Source organism: Plasmodium falciparum, assembly GCF_000002765.6.
Source record: "Plasmodium falciparum 3D7 genome assembly, chromosome: 12".
Taxonomy (NCBI): Eukaryota; Apicomplexa; class Aconoidasida; order Haemosporida; family Plasmodiidae; genus Plasmodium; species Plasmodium falciparum.
Genome location: NC_037284.1, coordinates 2077501 through 2095000, shown reverse-complemented (window position 1 = coordinate 2095000; position 17500 = coordinate 2077501). Strand labels below are relative to the sequence as shown.

The following is a 17500-nucleotide window of genomic DNA, read 5'->3' as shown; positions in this document are numbered from 1 at the left end:
TTTTTTTTTTTTTTTTTTTTTTGTTTTTTTAATAAGTTCTTTGTTTATTCTTTGTTTCATTTTACACATAGAATATTATCGTCTTTTTTTTTTTTTTTTTTTTTCTTTTCTTAAATAAAAAGGTAACTTTTATTGTAATTTGTTCATATAAATAGTAAAACATGTTAATATTTTAATAATCTATATTTATTTATTTGTTCATTCATTCACTTGTATTTTTATTGTCGTCTGATTATTCTTATATAAAGCTGACCTTTTAAAAAAAAAAAAAAAAAAAAAAAATTAAAACCGAAAAATTTGTATGATATTGAAAAGATAAAATATTGAAACGATAATAATTATTGTATTTTCTTCTACGATAAAAAAAAAAATTAGTATAATTATAAATATATATAAATATTATATATATATATATATATATATATATATATATATAACATTTATTATTTTTTTGAAGTCATATTTTATAATTCAATATTATATTTAATGGGAAAAATCAAAAAATTTTAACAAATAGTAGGAAAGAAATGAAAAATAAAAAATATATATATAATAATAAGAAGAAGAAGAATTCATTTTATTTGCCACAAAAAAGGAAAAAAAAAAAATTTACAAGTTATAAATTATATATAAATAAATATATAAATATATAAATATATATATATATATATGTTTATTTTTATATGTTAGTATTCATGTTTATATATACACTTGGAAGGTACTATTTATTTTTTTTGTTTGTGATCGCTGATGTGCCCCTCCCCCCTTTTCATAATACCGTTGCTGTACTTTTACACATTTTCATGTCTAGTATATTATCTAATACATTTTTGAAGAAATTCTTAAAATTATTTTCTTCATGTATTGAAGATATATGTTTAAGATGTTCTTCATTTTCTTCAGATTGGAGTGTGTTATCATTATTATTATTATTATTATCATCATCATTCTTTTCTATACTTTTACTATTACTTCTTATACTTTGTATACTACTATCATTATTTTCTTTATAATTCTCATTTTCATTTGTTTTAATAACAGTTTCTTCGTATGGCTCATTTGTTCCATTAACTATGAGATAGTCATCATCGTCCACGTTGTCTTTCAAATGACATATTTCAACGTCCTCACAAGCAAATAAAAATTTGGGTGCTTCATTTAATTTATTTCCTTTTTTATTTTCTTTACATTCTTGTGGTTCAAAATCAGCTTCAATCGAAGATTTGGTTTCCCCCATTATTTCTCCTTGTATCTCTGTAGTTTCTTTTTTTTTTCTGAAGGTAAATTTTTTGGTAAACTGTCTCATGACAGAACCCTTCTTAGGATTATTGTTATCTTGAATAAGAATACTTTTGGATTCCTTAGGAAGTTGTTTAAATTTTTTTGTAATTAATAAATCGTCTTCGGTTAAATCCTTTATAGACACCCTTTTAATATCTAGGTTTATACCATCAATCCATTTGTTTGTACTACGTTCAGGATCTCTCATAATAATAGGAGGATATAAATCTTCTTGAAATATTGATGAATTCTTTCTAGGTACATAAAAAGATATGGGTCTAATATCTGTGTTATTTTCATTTTTATATACTCTACCAATTTCACATTTGTATACGTCACACATACGTTTAGGTAAAAATCCAAAAGATCTAAAAGGTAAGCACGATTTATATTCATCGACTTTACGTATGGAACCTTGTGAATATTGATAATAACGACAATTACCATCACCTTTACCTATCAAATAAATCATACCTACGCTCTCATCATAATGTGGTAATAAAGGTGAAGCAGCATTATCTAATGTAATAGTAGTTAATGGTGATGTCGTATTCTTTAAACTCCATAATTTCAATTCTCTCATATTATTCTTTGAAAAACCAGTGGTTAAAATACATTTGTCTTCACCACCAAATCCATCAATCCATATACATTTTGTACTTTTACCACCATCATGGATTAAAAAGCTGTTACAAATTTCTTGTTTTCTAGGATCTATTATATGTATCTGTTTATTCTGACAAGTTCCACTTAATAAATTACCACCGATATCCCATTGTAAAGAACTTAATTTCTTTGGCATATTTATTTCAAAGGCTTTCTTCTCATTTTCTATATCCCATATATTAACAGAAGAATCAAAAGAGGTAGATGATAATATAAAATAATTCATAGGATTCCATGATAATATATTTACTTTTTTCTTATGACCATTTAATATACATAAAGGATCCTTTACCTCATTCACATTCTCATCCTCATGACGTATCTCCCATATTCTTATAGACATATCTTCTGAACATGAAGCTAATATCTCACTATAACACGGGTTAAATGACAAATCAAGGATGGGAGATGTATGACTCTTCAATTTTATTACAGGGGGATTTCTCACTTGATTTTCTAATCTGATAACTCCGATCATTCCTCCCCCTTCAACTTGCCATGGTACCTATAATATGAACAAATCATATAAAACGATATATATGAATAATGAATTAATCTTTAAAGCGCACCAAATATATACATACATAAATATGTACATACATATATACATAAATATATACATAAATACATATACATATATACTGCATCATTTGTACATTTTAATTTTTTATTATTATTATTTTTTTTTTTTTTCCTTACAGCAATATATCCAGCACTACAAGCTATACCACATGTTTCGGTTGCTCTCGAGCAAATCCTCAAGTCTCCGTACAGGTTATTTGACGGATCAGCTAAAAAAAAAAAAAAAAAAAAATTAACATATATATATATATATATATATATAAATACATATATATTTTTTTTATAATAATCATCCTTTCTATATGAAGAGATTTATTCACACACATAAAAAAAAAAAAATTATTTTCTTACGATATAAATTCTTGATTAAAGGAACATTATACATCTTCTTCTATTACATAAACATAAATATATATATATATATATTTATATTTTTTTTTTTTTTTTCTCTCTCTCTAAATTTAATGTTTTTTTGTTATGTAATTCATTAAAAAATTATTAACAATTAACAGGTGTTACAAAGGAACAAATAATATCACACATATATATATATATATATATATATAATACTTTACAAATATATACGCAGACTATTAATCAATATTATATAAATATATTCATTTAGTTATATACAAATAGTCCGCAGTAGACAAAGAAAACAAAATTTATAAATTTATATAATCATATAATCAGTTGAAAAAAAGAACACCATGATATTATTTAAAAGGGAAAAAAAAAAAAAAAAAAAAAAAAAAAAATCAATATATATATATATACACTTTTTTTCTTTTACATATAATTTTTTATATTATTTTATATATATAACCAGTTATATGTAGATTTGTTCTACATATAGTAGGACAAATAAATAATAATAAAATATATATATATATATATATATATACTTGTGTATAACCCACCTCAATATATATTTATAAACACACACCAAAATTTGTGCTTTAAAAATTTAACATATTTGATATATATATATATATATATATATATATATATATATATTTATTTATTTATTATTGTTATTTATTTTACTGTTTTTTTTTTTTTTTTTTTTTTCTATTCTATCATTTTTTATTTATTTTATTTTTTTATTTTATTTTATTTATTTATTTTTTTTTTTTTTTTTTATATTTTAAGCATGTTTGAAATGATTGTAATGGGAAATTTTTCTGTTAAAACTTTTTCTATTTCTTTTTTATTTATATCCTATTATATATATATATATATATATATATATATATATATATGAATCAAATAATAAAAAAACACACTCGTACACACATATTTTCTTTCTAAAGATGTAGTACAAAATAAATATAATATATATATATATATATTAAGAAAAAAATCAAACTTTATTAAATATTTTAATGTATCTATTAATATACGAAGAACAATTCCTTTATTTTCTATATAAAAAATTAAGGTCCATGCAAGCTAATTTACATATGGAACATGAAAAAGAAAACCGTAAATTTTATTTTTTTGTATAAATTCAAACGTTCAATATATTACATTATTTATTCTATTTATATTATACTATATTTACAAAAATAGCTAAACCAAAAAAAAAAAAAAAAAAAAAAAAAAAGAAAAAAAAAAATTAAAAGGAACAAATTTATAGATTTCTTTTTTTCCAAGTTGTTATATTATATATATATATATATATATATATATATATATATTATATATAAATTTTCATTTTCATTTTCATGTTTTTTTTTTTATTTATATTTATTTTTTAAAAACGTGTTTTTTTCTTTTTTATTTTCTTTTTTTTTTCTTTTTTTTTTCTTTTTTTTTTTCTTTTTAATTTTATTTTATTTTTTTTCTTCTTCTTTTTTTTCTTTTGTTTTTCTTTTTGTTTCCCTTTTTTTTTTTTTTTTTTTTTGATGTTGTGCGTGATTCTGTATTATATTTTTTTTCTCTTATTTTTACACATCCATAATTCAAAAAAAAAAAAAAAAAAAACAAAGGAAAATTAAAATTAAAATTAAAAATAAAATAACATAAAAATAAAAATAAAAATTATATAACATAAAAATAAAAATTATATAACATAAAAATAAAAATTATATAACATAAAAATAAAAATTATATAACATAAAAATAAAAATTATATAACATAAAAATAAAAATTATATAACATAAAAATAAAAATTATATAACATAAAAATAAATAAAATAACAAATTAAAAAAATCTCTCCTTTAATTTCTTTATCTTTTTCCTCTTTTTTAAAAAATATCACAAGGCCTGTAATCTCTATCTATAAAATATACGTAGTATATTAAAAAACTTAAAGCTATAAATAATAATATGCAATAACAAATCAAAGAAATGTACATGTCTTTTCCTGATATAACATCAACGAAAGAATCCTATATAATAAAAAAAAAAAAAAAGAAAAAAAAAAAAAGTAAATAAATAAATAAAATATAATAAAATAAAGTGTAAATTATATATGATTAAAACGTTTAAATTGTATTTTTATTAATTTATATTTATTCGTATGGTTTCTATTATATTATAAAATTACCACTGTTCCCCAAGCGCATATAATTCCCAATATACAAAAGATATTATCTAAAGAAAAAAAAAAAAAATGAAATAAAATTAAATCATATATTCATAATACAATAAAAAGGTTCATCTAATATATATACATATATATATATATATATATATATATATATATATATATATATTTATATTTATATTTATATAAAAACATTCGTGTATGTTTTTTTTCTTTTTTACATAAAAAACTTAGAATCGTATTAGAATTAAAATTTATATTATGACGCGCTCTCGAATCATCTCTCTCCATACATCTTATTATATTTGAATTGCTGTTATAAATTCCTTCTGAGCCTGTATCTGTACACAATGCAGGTTGTGTGTAATATGCATTTTTCGATTTGCTCGCTATAGTTGAATCTTGTTCAGGCAATTTTCCTTTTTTTTTTTCCATCTAGTTCTTATATAATATTTATGAACACATAAAAAACAAAAATTAAATAATTTATAAAAATCATGTATCGTTTTTAAAATGTTAATTGTTTATATATCTTAAAATAACATTTTATAAAAAATGGACAAAAAAAAAGAAAAAAAAAAAAAAAAAAAAAAAGAAAAAAAAAAAGAAATATTCTTTACTAATTTTTTAATTATTATTTTATTTTAAATTTTTTTTAACTCAAAACTATTACTCATACTAAACTTTTATATAAACCTTTCATTAAATATCAATTCATAAAAAAAAAAAAAAATAATAATAAAATAATAAAATTAAATTAACAAAAGTATTTTCTTCTTGCAACTTTAATATTTATTATTCAAAATTGTTAGAAGAGAAAACAAATACAAATATGTATACGTATTCATACACATTATATGTATATATAAATAAATATTATATGTATATATATATATATATTATAATAATAATCGATAAGTCTTTCTTTTATTCTTACGTTTTAATTTATACGCCTCACATATATAAATATATGTGGACACAAAAACTTTCAAAACTAATAATATCTTAATATATATATATATATATATATATATATATATATATATATTTATTATATGCTAATTATCAAAAGTAGTACCACTAAATATAATTATTAAATCAAGTATATATATTTGTGCATCATAATATAGAAAATTGGAATATTTAAAATTATATATTAATTAATATACAACAAAAAAAAAAAAAAAAAAAAAAAAAATTAACTACTTAAATATTATTTTATTTATATTAACATATAATAAATGTCATATAATCAAAACAAATATATATAAATAATTATATGACGTATTTAAATTTAACAAGTAAAAGAAAAACCTCCCATGGCACAAAAAGCTTCAATTTATAAAATATTATGATAAAAAATAAAATATATATAAAAAAAAAAAAAAAAAAAAAAAAAAAAAAAAAACTTAATAAAATAATAAAAATATATTAAAATATATTATATATTTTATGTTAATATAATATATATTTATACTTTCCAAAAACTAATTAGAAAAAAAACACAACAAAAGAAATATATATGCAATATGATTTTTATAAATTATAAATAAGAACAAATATATAATATATAATTATATATTTATATTATAAATGTTACTTAAAATGTTGTTAAGATATATACTAAGGTAAAAAAAAAATAATAATATATAAAATATATTATAAATAAAATATATTTGGACCCTTATTTTTCTTCGCTCATTTGATATAATATTTAATTAAAATATATGAATTCGAACCCATTTATTTTAATAATAAATATATATAATATTATATATATATATATATATAATATATTATATGAACACTTTAAGAATACCATAAGTAAATTTTAACGCATTTACAGGTCGCTATAAAAACACTTTTTTTTTTATTTTTTTCATTTTATTTTATTTTTTTATTTTTTCTTTTATTTTTTCCATTTTGTTTTTCAAATATATAAATTTTCATTAAAATTATTAAAATTTAATGTGTTTATTTAAAAATAAAATAATTCCATTTTAAAGATTATAAAATTATAAGTAGAAAAGAATAATATTGATATAAATATAAATTAGAACATATTCTATAAAAATCTGTACATTTTTTTTAATCGTACTTTTTTTTTGTTATATAAAAAATTAAAAATATTAAAAATTAAAAGCATATAATATTTGTATGAAAAGTCTATATTTAAAAAATTAATCAATCTATATATAAAATATATAAATAATTTCATGTATTTTTATATGGTTAAAAAATATGAAATATTTTATTCTATACGAGAATATAATTAATTATTATTTGTGTTACACTTAAACATTAATAAAAAAATGAATAATTTAAAAAAAACAAATAATATATATATATATATATATATATATATATATTATTCGTGATATCTTTTTAAGGGTTTATATTTTTAAATATAATATTCTATGAAATGCCCTCAAATTAAATATATACCTTTTTATATTTTATATTCTTCATAAAATTCAATTTATAAATAAATAAATGGAAAAACATATTCTTTTTCTATAAATTGCCAATTCGAAAAACTTCATAATATATAACCTTAACTGTTCATAATTTTTTTTTTTTTTTTTTTTTTTAATTCAGAAAGGTTATAATTTCGCCGTTTTTTTTATATTACAATTTTGTTCGTAATAAAAACAAATGTACATGACCTGGACAGGTTATTTATTTTTTTTTCTTTTTATTCAATTCTATATAAATATTCAAGAATAAATAAAAACAATTAATTAAATTTTTTTTTATCGTTAATTTGGTTCTTTATTTTTTTCTTATTAAAAATATATTTTTTATAAAATCCTTTTTAAGTTATATGTTTCATTTTGAATATAAATATTGAAATAACGCGTACAAAAAAAAGTTATATTCCAAAAAAGAAGAAACAAAACACACACAGTCTTCTTTTCTATTATATGAAAATAAAAATAAATATATAATTTTGTTCAGAATGACAAATATACTGTTGTTTTTTAATATATTATGGATGTCTACTTTATTTGTTTCAGCAAATGTAGAGTAATCATTAATATATATATATATATATATATTATATACATATTTACTCTGTTTATTGTATTATATATATATATATATATATATATATTTATTTATATATTTATATGTATAATTTTTTTTTTCTTTCAAGTAAAGAAGTGCCAACAGTTAAATGGGGACAAAATTCCAGCCAACTTACATTAATTGTCTCTATTCCAAAAATGGAAAAAGAAGAAATTCAATTTAAAGAAAAGTTATATTTCATAAACTTATATAATACGATATATAATATATATATATATATTATCAAGTTATTATTTTATTTTATTTTTTTTTTTTTAAAACATTACAGTATTATATATGTATCAGCTATAAATAAAGACGGAAAACATTATGAACTCATTTTGAATTTATTGAGACCAATAATTCCAGAGGTTCATTAAACAAAGATTATATCCTTCTTTAATAGATATACACAAATAAGTATAATTATAATTATTTATTTTAAAATATTTATTTTTATTTATTACATTTTATATAGAATTGTTCTTATTCCGTTCTGCAAAAGGGGTTAAAATTAAAGGTTCACAAACAGATCAAAGTTAGCTATCTTATTACCTTTCATTAATATTATTTATTTATAGTTTTGTTCGTTATTCTTTTATTTTTTTCTTTATATATATATATATATATATATATATATATATATATACATATGTATGCATATTAATTTATTACGTTATTATATTATCCAAAAAAAAGAAAGAAAAAAAATAAGATAAAATAAAAACCGTATACCATAATGAACAAAATAAATAAATTAAAAATGTTGCATTTTTATTTCTTTTTAAGGAACCATGTTGGAAACGCTTGACAAAAGAAAAAGAAAAACAACATTTTTTAATCAAGGATAAAATACTTGGAGATGGAAATGAGTAAACGAAATATATATATGAATGTACACAATTACTTAATCATTATAAAATATATATATATATATATATATATATATATATATATATACATGTAACTTTTATTATTTTATTCTTTTTTATTTTTAATGTTTGACACATTTATAGCTGTGAAGAAGCAAAAGAAATTTGGTTTAGCTATTATATGTAATACAAATTGTGTCATCTTACATATATATATATATATATATTATTTAAAAAAAAAAAAAAGAAAATTTCCTTTTCTTCTCACATAAATTGAATACATACAAATTACTGTATATTAGTACATGTTGTTCCTGCAAAACTTTTGTCTTTCAAATTTTTTATATATTCATAGGTTTCACAAAAGAAAAATGAATTCTCCACCCTCTAAAAACGAATCCAATAAAAAAAAGGATTTAGTTGAGGTGACAACTTATCAGACAAGAAAATTAAAAAAGATATAACTATATTAATTATTACATAAAATAAAATATACATATATATATATATATACTTATATACATATGTATTTTTTTTTCCTTTACATTTAGAATATAATTGAAAACTTGAAGAATGAACATCCAAACTTCTCATTACACGAATATTAGAAAACGACGATATAATATATATTTACATATATTTCAAAAATATAAATATATATATATTAATAATTTATTTATATTTTTATTTATTTGTACATGAACGAAAAAGAGAAATAAGCACAATTGTTTTATAAATATAATTTCACTGTAATGATAGTTCATTTTATATTTCTCTTTCTTAAAAATATTCTCTTTAAAAAAAATATATATATATATATATATATATATATTTATTTATTTATTTATATTTTCCCACATAATAACTAGATGATTTTATGTTTTCCTTTATTTTTTTAGTTTATTTATTATTCAATTCATTGTAAAAAAAAAAAAAAAAAAAAACGCATCTCATGAACAGACAAATATCCACCTATTCCAATATATATATAAACTAAAATAATGTTAAATAATATTCATCCTTTTTTATAACATATATTTTGTAAAAATATAAAAGGAGCAAATATTTACATAATACAAATATCATTATAATTTTATATTTTTCAGTAGCTTAATTTGTTTTTTTCTTTTTCTTATAAAATAAGGTCACGAAAAAAGAACTGAAAGAGTAGTAATGGCTTTCCCCGTTTAAGTGTTCTATTTTCTCTGTATTTAAATTTAGGATAAAAATAAAACGATTTTTTACAAATTTTAAAAAAAAGAGAAAAATTAAATAATTATAAAAATGAACATTAAAAAAAAAATATATATATATATATAAATTTATATATTTATTTATTTATTTATTTAAGATATGTATAGAAAATTTCTCTTGTATAAATTTACTTACGTGTATCAATATTTCCATATACTTAAGGAACACTACGTACTATTTTAACTTATTTCATTTAATTTTATTTTTTGAAAATATAAAATGAACAAAAAGGGATAAAAAAAATATATAAATGTAAAAATAAGAAAAAATTAAAATCTTCATATAATACAATTAATAATATATTATACATAAATATAATATATATATATATATATATATATATTTTTTTTTTTTTTTTTTTTTTTTTTTTTTTTGTTGGCTAGCTATAAGAATAAAAATGGGAAAATGAAAGAAGATTGGAAAAGTACCATACAAAAACGAATTGTTGAAAGAAACCTTAATCAAAGTAAAAAATATGAAAGTATAATGAAATCCTACAATTCCCTTGTTGAAGAAAAAAACAATCTGCTAGCAATTATTGCTTCTTTAACTTCTGAAAATATGTATTTATTAAATAACCGAAAGTTAAACCATTCTTTTGAAAGTACTATGATGACAGAAACGAATATATCAAGAAATGAAGACATTTTTTTAAGTAACGAAACAAAAAAAGGACATAATAATAATAATAATCAGAATGATTATAATAATGACAATTCTTTAAATTATTCTAGGACTAATATAATTACAATGAAAAGCCCAGATAGCCTTTCTCAGAATACTATAACAAAAAAAGAATTTCTAGAAGTTATTAAAGAAAAAGGGAAAAATGAAGAATTGATTTTGCTTCTTAAAAACAGTGTTAATGAAAAAGAAAAAATGCTTCATATTTTAAACAAAGAAAATAATAATTTAAATAATGTTATATGTAAAAGAGAAGAAGAATTGTATGAAAAAAAAAAAGATATATTCAAATTAGAAGAATTACTTAATAAAAAAGAAACCCAAATAAAATTATATGAAAATAATAATAAATCTCTTAAAACTAAAATACAACTACATGATAGGAAAAATCAAAAATATTTCAGACAATATAATATTCTGCGCTTTACATATTTCAAACTTTTAAAACAAGTTGGAGAAATGAAAGTCTATAATAATAACATCAATCAAAATTATTTCTCCTTAAGAAAAGAAATGTTACAAAAAAAAGAAGAAAATGAAAAATTACTAAATTATTTGATACACTGCAAAACTTCTTATAAAAAAGAATTAAAAAAATTATATCAAGAAATTACAAATAAACAAAAAAAATATATACTATTTAAAAATAACCAATTTTATGTTAACTTGTATTTAAGGAAATTTTAACATATATATATATATATATATATATATATATATATATATATATATATATATATATATATATGTATATTTATTTTTATAACAACAATAAATTATCATAAAAATTTAATCATTCATCCTTTTTTATTTTTTTTATTTTTTATTTTTTATTTTTTATTTTTTTTATTTTTTATTTTTTATTTTTTTTATTTTTTATTTTTTTTATTTTTTATTTTTTTTATTTTTTATTTTTTATTTTTTATTTTTTTTTTTTTTTTTAAACAATGATATATATAAGTCATTTTATTTTTAAGTTTATGAAGGGTGTCTCACACCATAAATATGAACTAAAAAACGTTATTTTTTTTATAATTATTTTATGCAAACATATAAAAAAAAAATAATATATAAAATATATACATATATAAAATATATACATATATATATATATATATATATATATTATATCATTTTGTGTAATTTTAATTTTTATGAGTGGAATAAGAATGCCAAATCCTCCTTTGATAATTTTTGCATGGCGTTTCCAGAATCTCCAATAGTACTGTCAAAAACCAACTGCTTTTTATTTTGCAGCTGAATAATTTTTTCTTCTACAGTATTTTCTATAATAAAACGTATAGCATATACCGTTTTGGTTTGACCAATTCGATGAGCTCTCTGAATAGCTTGTAGTTCAGCTGCTGGATTCCACCAAGGGTCTACAATAAATATTCGATTTGCTACTTGAAGATTTAAACCTTCACCTCCTGCTTTTAAACTTATTAATAATACTCTTAATTGTTTATCTTGATTAAAATTGTATAAAATATTATTTCTTGAAATCATAGACATATATCCTAATAATTTAGAACAAACAATATTATGTTTTTTTAAATGATATTCTATTAAATCTAACATGGAACAATATTGTGAAAAAATTAAACATTTATCATCTGTATTATTTATTACATTTTGTACTTCTTCATAAACTGCTTCAATTTTAGTACTTGATCTATATTCTTGAGTATTGATTCTATTTATAAAACTTTTATTTATATACGTAGTTTCTTCTTTACATATAATAATTTCATCTTCTTCATTTTCTTCTTTATCTACGAGAAGATTAAAATCAACTGTTAACGGGATATAACACACAGGACATCCTAAAGGATAATCTTTTACATTTTCATCATTACTTAACAAATTAATATATCCATCTTTATTTTTAAACTTCACAACAGATATAGATTTAGATTTCTTTTCTAAGCTTTTCTTATTTTTCAATAGATCCTTACTAGTAATCAAATTATCATTCTCATGTGTTTCTAATTTATTTATATTGTTATGGATATCATCATTTATTACAATATCGTACTTACAACTATTTGTAGATTTTACATTATTCATACCTTCACGTTGACCAATATCATAGGTGTTGTACTTTATCATATTACTATTTTTAAAATTAGAATCCTCCTTTTCCTCTTCTTGCTGATCAGCATTTTCCATCTCAAAACTTTCTATATATTGTTTTAAACATGATTTGTGGAAATTATGATTACATTTTGTGCTTATATTATTTCTTTTCTGAACATTTTCTAAACATATACCACATACATAATCATTTGAAATAGCTGGAATTATTGTTGTATTTTTCTTTATAAATTTACCAGAAGGATCACTTAAAAAGGAGTTACCAAATATAATTAAATAAGGATGGTCAGCTGCTTGTCTCAATCTACTTAACAAATCAAAAATATGTGCATAATTATGTAAAACAGTATTTGAATTCACATATGTATTAAATTGTGTTGATGTTTGTTTATATAAAGATTCATAAAAATCTTTTTCTTCTTTTGATAATTTATCCTTTCTTATTTTTATAATCAAAGGTTTTAAATTAATATCACTCTTCCTTTCACCTTTAGTTCTACGTAATAATATTTTATCTAACACTTCATTCTTTAAATAAGACATACCACTTAATCCTTCCCCTCTATATCCAAAAGATTGTATAGGTTTTAAAATTCTTTTATTAAAATAATTAAAATGATTTATCCTAGAATGATTACAAAAATAACAATATTTGTTATCTCGCATCTCATAATTTAATAATAAACATTTACAATCCTTTTTTGAACAAAAATAATAAGCATATGGATAAAATTCAATAAATCTTATTAAACTATACAATTCAGAAATCCGATTCTGTAACGGTGTTCCCGTTAAACACCATCTATAACCACAACATTTTAAATTCAATATAGATTGGGTAGTAGATGTATTCCTATTCTTAATTCGATGTGCTTCATCTAAAATAATACGATTCCAATATATCTGATGTAACGCACTTTCATCAAAAATTTTCATATTCTCTCTTTTTTTCTTTTCCTTACTCATCTTCGACTTTCGAACAATAATGGAATCATACGAATCAAACGAATTTGACGAATCATCACAATCATCACAATAATTATTATCATCACAATTATTATAATCATCACAATCGTCACAATCGTCACAATCATTATAATCATTAGTATTATATGAATTATCGGATTCCTCCTTTTTTTCACTTTCTAAAGAGCTCTTACAATAACTCTTCCTTTGGCTTCTTCTAATACTCTTTGTATTTTTTTTGGGTTCTTTTTTTTTCGAGCATATATCACCTTGATAGGATTCATCGCTACTCTCACTTGTATAACTCTTTGCATCGCTATAATAAGAATTATTATTATCATCATCATTATTATTCTTTCCTTTATTTGATGCATATTCTCTCGTTTCCCCTTTAATCTTCATCGTCGTCCCTCGATTTGTCGTATTCCTCCTCTTATTTAATGACATATCCCTTTTTACGTCCCCACCCACACTTATAACATCCACCGTTTTTCTTTTCTTCTCAATGCTACTTTTTTCATCCTCTTTTTTAATTTTCCTTTCTTTACAAAATTTATCCTTTCCCTTTTGATTAGTAACACCCATAGATGTATCACCATCCTCATTATGAACACCTGATGTGTCTTTTTCCTCTGTCTCAGTATTCTCGTCATATAATTCTTTCCGTATATATTTTGCTGATACTAATATTCTATTTATTAACTCAACTTTGGTACCAAATATATGCTTTCCCATTGTTATTAGAACAACCTTGAGTTCCCCCATATTTAATTTTTCCAGCTCAGTGTTTTGTATTGTTGTGTTTGTTACATATATTTTAATCAACACATGTTTACATTTGTCATTCATATCTACATTATACAAAAAATTCTCTAACATATTTTTAATAACTACATTCCATTTAACATCTCGATGATTTTTTACACTTTTTACATTTTTTACACTATTTACATTTTTTACATTTTTTACGTTTTTCTTTTTTTTTCCCCCTTCACTTAAACTTTCAATAACTTGTTCCATAGTTTCTTTATCAAATCCTAAATTACTTAAGTCAATAATTCTACTCGATGTTTTTCTCGACAGTGGAGAATATACCGAATTTTCTGAAGAAGAGCTCTTTTCTTTACAACTATCCGATGATAATACAATAACATCTATATTACTATCTTTTTGTGCATTTCTTTGTTTTATTTGATTATTTTTTTTTCCTTTATTTTTCTTAGTATTATTATGATTTAGACTTTTATTAGATATTTCAATATTTTTTTTTTTTTCATCTTCTAATTCTTTCTTACTATTAGCCATAATTTCTAATAGCACATTTCTGGGTGTCGGAACAAATGTTTCATCAAACTTTTTCATAGCAACAAGTGCTGTGTCCTTATTTTTTTTTTTTCTCTTTTTCAATTTTTCTGTTCTAACAGCTGTAGGACCACAAAAATATTTCTTATGTATATCTAAATTATTTGGTAGATATAACCTTCCACAATATTCACATGGTTGTTTATGTTTGTTAACAATCTTTCTAAAATTAACTTCGACAACTGCATAGGATGTTATAACAATATCATATTTAATTAATTCTTCATCACTTATTATTTTGGAATTACCGTGATAAACATAAACATTTAAAATATTCTCATCAACAAATTTTTCTATTTCAGATTTCCATTGCATAACAGCAGCAACGGGTGCAATTATCAATGTTTGCCCTTTTAACTTGTTAATAAAATCATTCTTTTTAAAATTTGATTTATTATTATTATTATTATTATTTTTTATTTTTTTATTATTAACACATTCCTTTTTTATATTCTTTATTTTTTTCACATTTAACACATTTTCAGTATCTATCTTATTTTCTGCCATAACATCATTTTTATGATTCATTTTTTCATTCTGTGTATCATCACTTTCTATTAATATAACACTACAATCTGATTCTTCCTTTACTTTCAAATCATCCGATGTGGAATTTTTACAATATAATATGCTGCTACTATTTTTATATGATTTTTTTATATCTATCTCTTTAATCGATTTTTCATGTTTTGTATCTCTTTCTTCAAAGGATAGAATATCTTCTTTATAAATATCACCATGTAACATATGACTCTTTTTCTTTTTCTTCTTCTTCTCATCCTCCTCATCATCATTCTTATAACCAACCTTATCATGATCATCACTTCGTTCGTCTTTTTTTATTTCCTTTAACTTGTTCAACTTCTGACACAATATCAATGTAATGGCTTGTATGGTTTTCCCCATACCCATCTCATCAGCTAATATTCCACCTTTCACATTAGACATTTCTTGATTTATCATCCAATAAATGCCTTCTTTTTGATATTGTAATAAATCATATTTTAATTCTTTAGGTATAATCAAATTATAATTTGTTATTTTCTTTTCTACATTTAAATAATCTAAGGAATTTATTTTTTCATTTTCTTCATTTATTAACATTTCAAAACTATTCCTACATTTCAAATCATTTTTTATTTCATATGGTTTTGCCATCTCTTTTAATTTAGATAGTTCTTCTTCGTTTATATTTTCGATACCCCCAAAAAATAAATCCCATTGTAAATTATTATAAATATATATTTCATATTTATTATAATGTTCTCCAGAACAATTATGATTCTTATACTCATGTAAATATCCTTTTAAAACATTCTCATTCTCTTCAATATACAAACATGAATACAATATTTTTTTACTACATTCAATGTGTACCCAACAACTTATATAACCATAATCACCTCGCGGATCTTTTGTAGGATACCCAATTCGTAAATTGTCTTTTTCGATAGAAAAACCGCACACCCTACATCGGCTTGCTCCTACAAGGAAAAAATATATATTATTAAAAATGTTGAAGGTATGAAATATATAAGTCCACACAATGGAATAAATACATAAACAATATATAAATATAAATAAATAAATAAATATATATATATATATATATATATATATATATATATATATATATATATATATTATATAACAATTTATTTACATATCATTGTATACATATAAACGATAAATTCTTTTATTTTCCCTTACTCGAACGCGTTTTGTTTATTAACAATTTGGGGGTTACTTTTAATAGCTCTTTTTTTAATTTCAGTCGAGCTATATAATTAGTACCAACCCAGTGATTTAAATCTTTTACATATATACAATTACTTTCTATTATTTCTTTTAAATATCTTTCCTTCTTCGAAAATAATTCATCTATTTTTTTGGCCATACTTTATTATTATTATTATTATTATACATATCTGCACTTGTTCTAGTTTAAATCATACACTACACCCCCCACAAAAAAAAAAAAAAAAAAAAAAAAAATATATATATATATATTTATTTATTTACAATAATATAACATATCAATTTAAAATTTTTTATTTTATTATAACTACATATAAATATGTCATCTCCTACTCTGTTTAATAACAACTATATTA

At 19.9% G+C, this 17500-nt stretch overlaps 5 protein-coding genes across 5 annotated transcripts; 2 read left to right on the top strand and 3 right to left on the bottom strand.

Moving 5' to 3' along the window:
* Window positions 1-769: 769 nt before the first annotated feature.
* Window positions 770-2914, bottom strand: PF3D7_1251200 (coronin; the record flags this gene model as incomplete). The annotated part of the gene is made up of 3 exons (XM_001350860.1): window positions 770-2452; window positions 2647-2738; window positions 2881-2914. 3 exons carry the CDS (start codon window positions 2912-2914, stop codon window positions 770-772), a joined length of 1809 nt encoding a protein of 602 aa, XP_001350896.1.
* A 1866-nt stretch (window positions 2915-4780) lies between these two features.
* Window positions 4781-5517, bottom strand: PF3D7_1251100 (conserved Plasmodium protein, unknown function; the record flags this gene model as incomplete). Its single annotated transcript, XM_001350859.1, has 3 exons — window positions 4781-4924; window positions 5083-5129; window positions 5304-5517. 3 exons carry the CDS (start codon window positions 5515-5517, stop codon window positions 4781-4783), a joined length of 405 nt encoding a protein of 134 aa, XP_001350895.1.
* Window positions 5518-8041: 2524 nt separating this feature from the next.
* PF3D7_1251000 (HSP20-like chaperone, putative) lies at window positions 8042-9631 on the top strand (the record flags this gene model as incomplete). The annotated part of the gene is made up of 8 exons (XM_024473418.1): window positions 8042-8109; window positions 8240-8341; window positions 8441-8522; window positions 8630-8689; window positions 8941-9023; window positions 9168-9206; window positions 9379-9448; window positions 9575-9631. 8 exons carry the CDS (start codon window positions 8042-8044, stop codon window positions 9629-9631), a joined length of 561 nt encoding a protein of 186 aa, XP_024329182.1.
* Window positions 9632-10682: 1051 nt separating this feature from the next.
* PF3D7_1250900 (conserved protein, unknown function) lies at window positions 10683-11648 on the top strand (the record flags this gene model as incomplete). The annotated part of the gene is made up of 1 exon (XM_001350857.1): window positions 10683-11648. One exon carries the CDS (start codon window positions 10683-10685, stop codon window positions 11646-11648), a length of 966 nt encoding a protein of 321 aa, XP_001350893.1.
* A 465-nt stretch (window positions 11649-12113) lies between these two features.
* PF3D7_1250800 (DNA repair protein rhp16, putative) lies at window positions 12114-17283 on the bottom strand (the record flags this gene model as incomplete). The annotated part of the gene is made up of 2 exons (XM_001350856.1): window positions 12114-16870; window positions 17097-17283. 2 exons carry the CDS (start codon window positions 17281-17283, stop codon window positions 12114-12116), a joined length of 4944 nt encoding a protein of 1647 aa, XP_001350892.1.
* Window positions 17284-17500: the final 217 nt, after the last annotated feature.